At 41.5% G+C, this 13,597-nt stretch overlaps 1 protein-coding gene and 1 pseudogene across 1 annotated transcript; both read left to right on the top strand.

The window, feature by feature from the left end:
* The first annotated feature begins 634 nt into the window (after positions 1–634).
* On the top strand, positions 635–2,992 carry LOC149977405 (protein phosphatase 1 regulatory subunit 42-like; annotated as a pseudogene).
* An 8,185-nt stretch (positions 2,993–11,177) lies between these two features.
* On the top strand, positions 11,178–12,388 carry tcf24 (transcription factor 24). The gene is made up of 2 exons (XM_021562462.3): positions 11,178–11,686; positions 12,157–12,388. The coding sequence occupies exons 1-2, from the start codon at positions 11,210–11,212 to the stop codon at positions 12,262–12,264; spliced, it is 585 nt and encodes a 194-aa protein (XP_021418137.1). The 5' UTR covers positions 11,178–11,209; the 3' UTR covers positions 12,265–12,388.
* The last annotated feature ends 1,209 nt before the right edge of the window (positions 12,389–13,597 follow it).

The following is a 13,597-nucleotide window of genomic DNA, read 5'->3' as shown; positions in this document are numbered from 1 at the left end:
AACAGATGGCATGCTTGGGGAATAGGTGGCATGCTTGGGGAATAGGTGGCATGCTTGGGGAATAGGTGGCATGCTTGGGGAATAGGTGGCATGCTTGGTGAATAGATGGCATGCTTAGGGAATAGATGGCATGCTTGGTGAATAGATGGCATGCTTGGGAAACAGATGGCATGCTTGGGGAATAGGTGGCATGCTTGGGGAATATATGGCATGCTTGGGGAATAGGTGGCATGCTTGGGGAATAGATGGCATGCTTGGGAAACAGATGGCATGCTTGGGGAATAGGTGGCATGCTTGGGGAATATATGGCATGCTTGGGAAACAGATGGCATGCTTGGGGAATAGGTGGCATGCTTGGGGAATAGGTGGCATGCTTGGGGAATAGATGGCATGCTTGGGGAATAGATGGCATGCTTGGTGAATAGATGGCATGCTTGGGGAATAGGTTTCATTTAGGCCTATTTATATCCCTCTTTACTTTAATGAGCTCTTAAAGTCTAAAATATTTCATTGAGGTAATATATTTTTGAATCTGTCATATAGTTACTTTTTTGTGGAAAGACTCCAATGACATTTATTTTCCTTTGGCTTTACTCTTTACAGCTAGCTTATTAACTTCCCTTTTTCAGACATTTCTGGTGGTTGTTCTGTGAACGCTTGGCTGAAGCTGAAAAGCATCCACTCTGAGGCAGGGTCTGTGACGAGCCATCATGGTCCGCCTCACCATGGATCTGATTTCCAAATCCAGCTACCATTTGAAAGACAAGAGAAGCTACTCCCTCCCACAGTACCTCAATAAACTCACTCACCTGAACTTCTAATAAGTACATAGTGGACATTGTAAGTACGATACTACAGTTACCAAAATGAATGTAGGCCAGCTATGTTTTGTTTCTGTGCGTCTCTCTTTTAGCTTCTAATGCGCAGGACGTTGGTGGCACCTTAATTGGGGAGGATGAGCTTGTGGTCATGGCTGGAGTGGAATAGGTGGAATGGTATGAAAGACATCAAACACATGGTTTCCTTGTTGTTTGATGCCATTCCATTTGCTCCGTCCTCCCCTCAGCAGCCTCCAATGTTCTAATGGTAGGGAAATCGTCTTTGTTTGTGAACGTATGTGTTGCAGGAAGATCTCTCCATGTGCAGAAACCTTACAGTCCTCTACCTGTACGACAATAAGATCACCCAGATCTGCAACTTGGGCTTTGCCTCAAACCTCACACACCTATACATGCAGAACAACAACATCACTCACGTGATAACCTCTCCAACCCACAGAAGCTCTCCAAGCTGTGAGTAGGAGCTTGTCCTATGTATCCAGTTTAAATGTTTGCCGTCTGTGCTAAAGCTTTGGCGATACATTCATCTGTTTTTGACTGTGTTCAAATGTCCATGTTTCTCAATTCGTGGGTGTTTGTCTTTCCGTGCATGTGTGTACATCTCAATCTTATGTTTGTGTGTGTGTGTCTCTCTCTGTGCCATATCAGCTACCTGGAGGGAAACAGCATCACGGTGGTGGGGGGGTTAGAGGAGCTGAAGGAGCTCTACCTAGAGGGAAACAGCATCACGGTGGTGGGGGGGTTAGAGGAGCTGAAGGAGCTCTACCTAGAGGGAAACAGCATCACGGTGGTGGGGGGGTTAGGGGAGCTGACAGGAGCTCTACCTGGAGGGAAACAGCATCATGGTGGTGGGGGGGTTAGAGGAGCTGACAGGAGCTCTACCTAGAGGGAAACAGCATCACGGTGGTGGGGTTAGAGGAGCTGACAGGAGCTCTACCTAGAGGGAAACAGCATCAGGGTGGTGGGGGGGTTAGAGGAGCTGAAGGAGCTCTACCTAGAGGGAAACAGCATCACGGTGGTGGGGGGGTTAGAGGAGCTGACAGGAGCTCTACCTAGAGGGAAACAGCATCACGGTGGTGGGGGGGGGTGGGGGTTAGGGGAGCTGAAGGAGCTCTACCTGGAGGGAAACAGCATCACGGTGGTGGGGGGTTAGAGGAGCTGAAGGAGCTCTACCTAGAGGGAAACAGCATCACGGTGGTGTAGGGGTTAGAGGAGCTGAAGGAGCTCTACCTAGAGGGAAACAGCATCACGGTGGTGGGGGGGTTAGGGGAGCTGAAGGAGCTCTACCTAGAGGGCCAGAGACTGCCCAGTGGGGAGAAGCTACTCTTTGACCCCAGGACTTTCTTCTCCCTCGCTGTAAGACCCAATAACAAACCAACTGGGATTGTAAATAAGATTGTTTTAGCTCATTTCACACCACAATTGACAATTTAAATGCAGGTTGTGCCTGTGCACCAGGATTCCACCATTGATCTAATGTTGCTCTTTATCGGTGATGTCATCATTTCCATCTCTGCGCAATCAGACCATATGTATATGTTCACAATCTGCATTATGTCCTTGTCTGGAAATGGTCTCTCAGATTTCCATAAGGAAACTGGTCCCTGTAAAAGCGGTATTGTGCTGAGTTTGATGATGTTAAAGAGAGCTCTGTGGCACTTTCTGGTCTCACAGATCAACCAGGGCTGTTTACTCCTCAGACTCTGGTTAAACAAACTGCAAATCTCACATTCTTGTTTATTTTGATAATTAAAGAAATTGCAGCGCAAATGTAAGAGCTCCAGCTTTTTATCAATGCTTCCAGGAACTGAAGCTAAGATTAATACCAAATTTGGACAGGCGTATTTAATACAACAGCATTTAATAGAACCAAAGCAATCTATTGTACCATTTTACATTGTTAATCAAGGATCAATCATATATACTGGTTATAAATATTATTTAAGTAGTTGTTCAAATGTTTTGCCATTGTATTTACAAAGTAGATTATCTTTGCAGGAATCTTTAGGTGTCTTGAATATCAACAGGAACAACATAGATGATCTAAAGAAACACACTTTGCTGCAGACAACCAGCTACAGGACATGCAGGTACGTTTCCTCATGAAAGCACTACTACTGATGGAACTAATACCAGTTGCCACTTACTCTACTCTTTACCAATGTGACAAAAGTGTAAACTGTGAGAATGTTGTGCGATCAAAATAATTACCCACATCACAGCAACTATGCGTGGCGTTGTGTATCAAAATCAACATGCTCGCTTTAAGCGGATCAGGGTAACATGAACATAGCAGCACTGCCCTCTGTAAGTGATGTGTGAAATGATATGGAGAGCAGAGTGCTAAAGAACCAAATCCTGCAAATCCCGCCAGAGGTTCCCAGTCTCTGCGACTCGCACAGGGTCAGAATTATTCAACAAATCAGCGGCCTGGTCCCCCAGGACTGCCCTCGCTGACAGCTTTAAAACAAGCGCAAGTTTCTCTCCTTTCTTAGGAGGCTGATTTTTCCTATTTCTCTGTGAGTCCAGCATTTGATACCTCCCCAGCAGTACCACTGAACTTGATGGGAGATTCATTAAAAGCAAAGATATGGTTTCTGCTCGCTGTGTTGACCTTGAAAAACGACCTGCTGTGCGTTCCTGAGGCTCCACTTCTGAGGTATTTAAAAAAATAAAAAATCTCTCTCTTTATGGATCTGAAAGGCTTGATGGCTGAATTCTTTTAAAAATACATTTTTTGATCCACACTATAATGTCACTTTGGGACATGGCATTGGAAGCACACTGTTAGCGTGGGTAACATTGGCACTCAACATAAATGATATTCCACTGAGAAGAGCAGCCCTCTGCAGGTAATTGCTGTACATGTGTCAGAGGGAGCTTTCATGTTCTCATATTTAGTGGATATCTCCTTTAATTTATACAACCCCTCTGCCACTATTGATCCTGCAAAGACAGCACCATGAAGGATCAATCCCTCCTTCAGCCCAGTGTGGTCAGAATCCCCAGGAAGCATTATGGATTTTTAAAATAGATTATGACAGGCAGTCAGCCAGGGTGACAAATGGGCTGGTATCTACCGAGGCTGTTAGCACTGCACGAGGACCAGAGAGGACGAGGAAGCGAAGTGCTGGTCAAATACAGGTTCATAACTGGCCAATCATTAAGTCCAGTGAGGAACCAGAGCCCAGCACAGTGCTCATCCAGCCTGGGCTGTTCTAGTCTTCGCGCCCCCGCGTGGGGGGCAATTTGGCGCTGGGCCGCTCCTCGCCAGGGCCCTTGTGAGTGACGGCCATGACACGATCATTTATCAAAGCCTGGGAGCGCGCTGCGCCGAGGGGTCCCCTCTGAACTGATTGCAGCGCGGGCTAGAAAAGTGGAAGCGCTTTGGCCGAGACAGGAAGGCAATGAACAATCAGAGCGTGTCCAGAGAGTATTCATATTTCCAGGCTTGGATTAATGTGCCTTTAGATAAACATACACTGCGGGGCAGGCAACACGCCTATTAGTCACATGACACCAGCGACTGTTTATTAAAACAAGCTGATGTGTTTGCACCTTTTCTCTTGGACTTTGCTCTTGGCAGGACAACCTTTGAATCGTGTTGTTGTTTTTGCTGATAGTATGACTTTCCCACTGGAGAGTGGTTTGTTGATTACATTCATTGTTTGACTTCTTATACATTGTTGAATTTACAGTCTGTAGATGCATTATAAATGGATACTTTCGAGTCCTCCATATTCACTTCTTCAAAGGTTATAGTGCCACTTTGTTTACACAAATCACCTATCCCTTTACTGATAAGATAATGTACTGTTATATCCAGATCACTATCCCTTTACTGGTAAGATAATTTACTGTTATATCTTTATGACCGGCCAGATCACCTATCCCTTTACTGGTAAGATAATGTACTGTTATATATTTTTGCATCCTTCTGATAATAGAGACATACAGAACAAATATTTAAACCTCCATATTATTGATAGCCGTAATGAAGAACCTCTTATTACAAATATTTAAGAGACACTCACTTTGTCAGAACTTTAAAAAGTTAATATCCCATGTTTCCGCCATACACTTTTCTCTAAGGTCCACCGCACCGCAGTCCCTACTTTGGTCCTGTTGTGTGTGTGTCCGAAGTATTGTCAGAACTGTGACATGGTGTGTGTGTGTGTGACTTTGTTTGTGTTGCATCAGACTTCCACATGGGCCCCCATCCTTCATACAACTATAACTGCGGCAACACCCGTGGTAAGAAGAATCCTCTGGAGGGGGCGACCCAGCAGGAAGGTCCACTTGGAACACTCACAACTGGACAGTGCAGCAATGAGGTATTGTGCAAGTTCTCCCACTTAAAAAGATGAGAGAGGCCTGTAATTTTCATCATATGTACACTTCAACGATGACAGACAAAATGAGGGGAAAAAATCCAGAAAATCACATTGTAGGATTTTTAATGAATTTATTTGCAAATTATGGTGGAAAATAAGTATTTGGTCACCTACAAACAAGCAAGATTTCTGGCTCTCACAGACCTGTAACTTCTTCTTTAAGAGGCTCCTCTGTCCTCCACTCATTACATGTATTAATGGCACCTGTTTGAACTTGTTATCAGTATAAAAAACACCTGTCCACAACCTCAAACAGTCACACTCCAAACTCCACTACGGCCAAGACCAAAGAGCTGTCAAAGGACCCCAGAAACAAAATTGTAGACCTGCACCAGGCTGGGAAGACTGAATCTGCAATAGGTAAGCAGCTTGGTTTGAAGAAATCAACTGTGGGAGCAATTATTAGGAAATGGAAGACATACAAGACCACTGATAATCTGACCCCCCGTGGGGTCAAAATGATCACAAGAACGGTGAGCAAAAATCCCAGAACCACACGGGGGGACCTAGTGAATGACCTGCAGAGAGCTGGGACCAACGTAACAAAGCCTACCATCAGTAACACACTACGCCGCCAGGGACTCAAATCCTGCAGTGCCAGATGTGTCCCCCTGCTTAAGCCAGTACATGTCCAGGCCCGTCTGAAGTTTGCTAGAGAGCATTTGGATGATCCAGAAGAAGATTGGGAGAATGTCATATGGTCAGATGAAACCAAAATATAACTTTTTGGTAAAAACTCAACTCATTGTGTTTGGAGGACAAAGAATGCTGAGTTGCATCCAAAGAACACCATACCTACTGTGAAGCATGGGGGTGGAAACATCATGCTTTGGGGCTGTTTTTCTGAAAAGGGACCAGGACGACTGATCCGTGTAAAGGAAAGAATGAATGGGGCCATGTATCGTGAGATTTTGAGTGAAAACCTCCTTCCATCAGCAAGGGCATTGAAGATGAAACGTCTCCAGATCTCAACCCCATAGAAAATCTTTGGAGGGAGTTGAAAGTCAGTGTTGCCCAGCAACAGCCCCAAAACATCACTGCTCTAGAGGAGATCTGCATGGAGGAATGGGCCAAAATACCAGCAACAGTGTGTGAAAACCGTGTGAAGACTTACAGAAAACGTTTGACCTCTGTCATTGCCAACAAAGGGTATATAACAAAGTATTGAGATAAACTTTTGTTATTGACCAAATACTTATTTTCCACCATAATTTGCAAATAAATTAATTAAAAATCCTACAATGTGATTTTCTGGATTTTTTTTCTCATAGTTGAAGTGTACCTATGATGAAACTTACAGGCCTCTCTCATCTTTTTAAGTGGGAGAACTTGCACAATTGGTGGCTAACTAAATACTTTTTTGCCCCACTGTATATTCCTATCGTCCATATGAAACATTCATGAAAAAGAGATTGAACGAGTCAAAATCTTGCTGGATGTTGCATATTTATTAAAGGTCCAATGCAGTCGTTTAAAAAAAAAACAAATTACATCTCAAAATCATTTCCGGGGAACAATTTAAGTACCTTACTGTGTTTGTTTGTAAATGTAAAAGTAAAATGGTCAAAAAGAAAGAAAAATGGCCTTTAAAAGGGGAAACAGTACTGTAGTGGAAAAGTAGGAAGATAAAGTGGCAGCAGCAGCAAAGGTTTCAGATCAAGATATCATCATTGCCTGTCACCAATACAATCAATGAAATGGTCTCTTTGGTCATTTATTAGTACCGTTTTTTAATACATCCATATGGGACACAAAATTGCGGAAACAGTCAGTGTTTTTAGACTGTTCAATATAACAGATTTAGAATACAGTGGCTCTTCCCACCCATGTTTGATAATTGATTTATTTCTTCATTCATTCATACAAAAATGAGAGCCAAATGTATGTTTGAATAAGAACGTGTATTTAGTTGGTATAAGTGATTTAAACATCAACATGTTTCACTTAACTGTTTGTTTCCTTTTGTATACATGCTTCACGAATGGCCTGCTATTTGTCAAAAAAATAAAATAGCAAATAAACACTTTTCTTCCCTGCTGTCGGCCTGGGGTTGACCATCAGTACACTATAAAAAGTTTATACAGTGGCTTTCTCTTTAATATACATTGCTTGATACTTTTTCATACCATATCCTACTTAAACATATGCCACTTATACAACATTAAAGAGGTTGATGATCACTTACTGGTCAGCTTTCTCTCGGTTCTCCCAGGCCACGGAACCTGAAGAAAGTCTGACATGCCAGCTCCGCTAACACACACACACACACACACACACACACTCTGATGACCCTCTCACGTCTGACCCTTACCTTGTACACAGCACATAGCCTAAGACTGCTGTCGTCACACATCAGGAGCGGACCTGAGCGGACCTGACCCCTAAAACGCTCACTAGGAAGGAGTCTACTGTTAGTGACTGATGGACTGTGGTAGAGGCACTTTATGCATGGTACTGTATATCTACTACCTGCACTCTTTGCCCATGGCAATGGAGTCTATTGAAATTATACTCGCCAATATTTGCCCTGTTGAAAAGTGACAACAATTATTCTGTTTTATGTCTTGCAGTGTAAATAAAGGTAATTTCGTTTTTTAAATATTTTGTACATCAATGATAGTTGGTTTTGCCTGTTTGTTGTGTGTACCTAAGTGTACTTGATAGGAATGTTTAAAATACCTGGATTTTGGAGTGTAAGACTTTAGAGTGCGATGTGTTTATTTATGAATTCCCCTGAATGCCAAATAAGGGTGTTTTCCTATGGTGTGTCCATGCTGGAAAGTCTCAATTTCACTTTATAATTGTTTTAAATTTGATTTTTCAAATAACATCACCAATTTGGGAAGTTATATCCCATAACTCTATATCGAATAAATCCAATCTGAATTTGTTTTATTCCAAATAAATCACTTGGAATAGCTTCAATTTGAGTTGTTACTATCTGGTGTCTTTGGCAGTCTATTTTGTCTGTTCCCGTTGTGTAAAGGACATGTTTTGTGGGACACCGACGGTATGTAATGATGTCAGATAAATAAATAAATAAATAACTAGGCAAGTCAGTTAAGAACAAATTATTATTTACAATTACGGCCTATACCGGTCAAACCTGGATGACGCTGGGCCAATTGTGTGCAGCCCTATGTTTTCGAACCAGGGTGTCTGTAGTGACGCCTCTAGCACAGTACCTTAGACCGCTGCGCCACTCGGGAGATATGCACTTGATTGCGCACCATTGTCATTTATAAGATTATTGTATAATAAATTGTGAATGTTTTCATTTCAACAGAAGCCTTGGTTAATTGATCAATACTTACTAAAAAACAAAAAAAAGTAATTTTAGAGCATCAAATTGTATTCTTCACATGCTTCGTGAACAACAGTGAAATGCTTACTAACGGGCCCTTCCCAACAATGCAGAGAGAAAATAGAGAAATAATAGAAAAATAATAACACGCAATAAAAAAGTTTGAATAAATACACAATGAGTAAAGATAACGTGGCTATATACATGAGGTACCAGTACCGAGTAGAGGCGCAGGGGTACGAGGTAATTGAGGTAGATATGCACTGTACATGTAATAAAGTGAGAGCTAGTTAACAGTATTGCAGCAACGGTTGTGATGAGTAAAAACATTTGCAAACGGGGTCAATGAAGGTAGTCTGGGAAGCTGTTTGGTTAACGATTTAACTAACTATTTAGCAGCCTTGTGTCTTCGGGTAGAAGCTGTTTGGTTAGCGATTTAACTAACTATTTAGCAGCCTTGTGTCTTCGGGTAGAAGCTGTTCAGGGTCCTGTTGGTTCCATTCGTGCATCGGTACCGCATGCTGAGCGGTAGCAAAGGACATATTAATTGCATATTGCCTGCAGTCCCTCTCTCATAATGTGGAAATAATCCTCCAACACAACACAGCCAACACAACAAATCCTCGCCGAGTTAGGAGTGATATTGGGTTGGTTATTGTATGCTATAAGTCCCTGTCTAAATTCCCTCCGCACGTCTAAATGGGCTTTTTAAAGTATGTCGAAGTATAACCCCTGAAAGATGTGGGGTAATTAGGGAACGAAGCTTACTTAACCCTTTTTGCTCTGCCTCATAATTAGTGGTCCTCCCCGAAGCAATTCTGTTACTCCATCCTAACAAAAATAATGTTTATTAAGAACCGTCTAAGGATATAGCCTATATTATGAATAATTGCAATCATTCATTTGCCGACATCTCCGTTTGCGGACCCTGGAAATCAGTGATTAATTTATGTGTCGCAAGTATTTCCTCATGTAGGCCTGTGTTGATTGCATTGTTCAAAGTTTGTTTATTAGCCCTAGCTGTTTCATGGAAATCAGACTATTTTTCTACCTGCAACTCAAGGCACCCTGGCAATTAGTCAATTTTGCATATCACCTTACCCTCTAGTCATCTTGTCATCATGGTCTGCTGCAACCATTGGCGTCTGCAACATTAGCACCAAAATATTAGGGACTGTTTATTTGGGCATGTACCTGATATAGCCCCCTTGAAGCCTTTAGAAAGCAAAGCAGTGACCGAGCACTTGGGTAGAAAGGCAGGTATACCAGTTGACGACCCATATCAACGTAATAATACAGATGACCTCTCTTTATTGACGTGACCATAATATGACAAAAAATACATGGTTTGCTCACATATATATGGTTTTGAGAGAAATACCGTCCCCAAAATGGTGTTCGCTAGAAAAAAATGCTGCCTCTGGTGTTGAAAAGGGGTCACTTCTCTCTCCCCTCTGACACAAACAAGTTGTGAAAGGGAAAGAGCAGAGTCTCTCCCACTGCCAGGCAGTCTTAAGGGCTTATGATTAATTACTCCGGAGTCTAAGAGTTGTCAGCTCTTTGGGTATCCAATAAATTAGAAGCTCCTGAGAGTTTTAAGCACACACTCAGGTGAGCACGCATAGACGCGGACCACTGCGCACCTTTTTCCGCGGCCGCGCCTCTTTATAAAGATTATCTGTACTTGGAGCGGCAGGGCTACTTTTCTCCACCTCCTACTGTAGCAGCAGTGGAGTCTGTGCGGTGCACGATACCTCTCTGCATTGCCTTGATGTCGTTACTCAAGGCGGCGTTTTTGGGGAAATTTTAAGGTAAGTTCTCCTTATTTTCATAGACATGGCTTGGAATACATTCAAAGTAATATTATTTTCAGAGGGTTATGAGGTGTTTTGATTTCTTGATAACACCATCAAGCACAGTCAGTTATGTAAACATATTTAATGATGGTGATGGAACGTGCACGATAATTGGTATTATTTACATGAGTCTGCACCACACCAAATAATGATGCAACCGCCATAGAACTATATATTATATGTTTCACATTCTTATGTCAAATTAAACTTGGGAAAGCAGCCTTCTTAGGTCAAGGTTAACACACGTGGGTCTCAGTATAATTCTTTTTCAAATGCTTTATTGCAATAATGAAGGAACAATAACATGTGATTATATTTTCTTTGATATTTGATTGACATTCTTCACAACAATTTAGTAATGTTTTTATTGCATGTTGATTAAGTACATGTTGCCAATATGCGCAATGAATGCTTTATATGGGTATTGCAAATTTAAGTTTACTCAATAGGCCTAATTGGATACAGAATTTGTTGCAATACTATTTTAGCATTAATCTTTTTCAAAATGCCTAAATATTCAACGGCGTGTTTATACACAAGTTCAAAATGCGCACAGTTCAAGACAAGGGTGAGGATTCGATATGCCTGCCTTCATTTATGTTCAGCAACTAACTTGGCCTGTTGCAGATCATTTCAATGCATTTGCGCACACTGGTCAATATACCTACATAAACTTGTACTATATCTGTAGGCTAATGTAGGCTTATTATAAAATATGTAATACATATTTTTTTTGTTTCAATTACAGTCTTGGCATTTTCAGTTTGTTTATGTAATTAATAGGCAAGTGAAAATGTGCATTCATCAACAAGACATATGTTACCCGTCAGGTTTATAAGTGCTCCCTATATGGTTGGAAGACAGACGATACGCATGGATAGTGGAAATGGCCCAGTGACAGTTATGGATGAGAGTCCCACGTCTAGCCCCAGCTCCAGCCCCAGTCCTGACATGCTGACCATCGACAGTCGGCGTCCGGAGGCCCTGCAGCACTCCAGGGTGGTCCAGGCCGGTGGGCTCGGTGGCAGAGGGCGACCGGCAGCAGCCAACGCAGCACGGGAGAGGAGTCGAGTGCAGACCCTGAGAAGCGCATTCCTGGAGCTACAGAGGACTCTTCCGTCGGTGCCACCGGACACAAAACTGTCCAAGCTCGACGTGTTGATTTTGGCCACCACGTATATTGCCCATCTGACTCGGACCTTGCAAGAGGAGGGGATGGAGGAGGGAGAGAGCAATAGACAAACAGAGGCCTTACACTCGCTGAAAGGTGAAGGTTACCTGCACCCTGTGAAAGTAAGTAGGCCCAACACATTTTGACGTTGAATTGATATCGAAATTCCATTTGAAACTAACCTGACAAAGTGTGTGATAATTGTGTCTCAGCTCTATTCGATATACCACATGATAATAAAAAAATATTTGGCTAACAATTATCAATGCATAAAATGCATTTAGCCATCATTGCACAACTTTTTATATTACACAGATCTTTAAAATGAGTAGGCTTCCTATTATGTTTAATACAATTATACAGAGAGGAATGGCTATTATTGGTAATTGAAAGCACCAATTTGCACCATAAATTGTGTAAAATTAAACATTTAAATTAATATATTGCTTAATGTATGTGTGTTCAACTGAATAATTACTTAAAATAAACTTAGCAACATATTTGTTTCTTCATTTATTAATTATATTTTCAGGTGCATTGAAATCAGTTAACTGCACTCACTAAATAATTTGTTATCTTTTTATCTTAACAGAAGTGGCCAATGCGATCCAGGTTATACGTCGGCGCCAGCGGTCAGTTTCTGAACAATTCAAAACCGACAGAAAATCAAGGCGCATCATCGTCGACCTCGCAGACATAAATCTATCCACGGCATAAGGGACTTCTAATTCAGACGACCATTCAGCTAAATCCACCAATGAGGACTTATGAAATGGACAGCAGATTCGTCGTCTGACAGTGCTTATTATTTTTTATTTATCAAACAACTGAAGTCTCTGCTTTCGACTTCAGTATTTTCATGTAAAGGAGACAGTCACGACTCTTTCAATAGTAGAAACACATTGTAAATTAATATATTATGTGATTATGTATATAAAATCTGAGAAAGCCTGAATATTGTTGCTCTTATTTTGGCCATGCTGTGTTTCTGCTCTGCTGTTCTGTGCCTGTTGGAGATATTAACGTGTGTATGTGTACTTTTTAGAAATTCCGTGTCTGGTGAAATGAACATTTGCACTAAATGCATGTGTGAATAACTTAACATCTGTCATGTGAAGTGATCTGTCAGAATCTCAACAGTGGTAGGAGCCTCTTCATCTTCATCAGTTTTTTGATAATAACTTGAGGAATAGAAATAAGACATGTCTCCCATTCCATCGGTTGTAAATAAGTTTACTGAGATGTATTTGTTCTAAGTGGCCTAAATAATCATGTTCTGTCATTTAAGTCCAGTTTTATCTCTTAACAATCAAGAGGGATTCCATTTGATGATTTGCATGAAAAGGGAATTATGAGTTGACATTCATTTTTTGCAGTCAGATATATATTTTACACAAATGCACAATTTTGCAACCACAACAAACTCCTAATTACAATACATGTTAATGCATTTCAAGGCACATATTGTGGAATGGGCCCTAAGTCTATTCAAAATGGTAGTGACTCTTTCAGTGTGGTGTATAGTGTGTCCAGATACCGAATTCAAAACAATGGGAACTGGGAACGCGGAAATCTCTGAATTCCGACTTCAGTGTGTTCAAAACAACTGGGAACTCGGAAAAAAACTAGCTCTGACTGGGAAATCGATTTGAACGTCATCCAATTCCGAATTCCAACTCGGGAGGTCGGGCCTTTTCTAGAGCTCGGACTTCCCGAGCTGAAGATCACTGAAGTCATGATTTGACCTCCCAGTTGTTTTCAACTCGGCAAGAGGCCACTTCTATTAAAGGGAATGTTCGGGATTTGGGCAATTAATTTAAAAAAATGTATCTACTTCCCGAGAGTCAGATGAACTGGATATAATTTGTATGTCTCTGTGTTCAGTTTTAAGTAAGCCTCATTGCCAAAATCCCAAACTATCCCGTTAAACCAAAGCATAACTTTTGAGAATTTTAGCTTTATGAAGTTGATATCGAATGTTCAGAGATCAATTTAGAAAGTGCACTTTTATGTAGGCTACTCAGACACTGTTA

The sequence above is a fragment of the Oncorhynchus mykiss genome, chromosome 15, assembly GCF_057628025.1.
Source record: "Oncorhynchus mykiss isolate SJ-2025 chromosome 15, ASM5762802v1, whole genome shotgun sequence".
Classification (NCBI taxonomy): Eukaryota; Metazoa; Chordata; class Actinopteri; order Salmoniformes; family Salmonidae; genus Oncorhynchus; species Oncorhynchus mykiss.
Note: the sequence above shows the minus strand (reverse complement) of the source record. Positions and strands in the feature narration are given on the sequence as shown.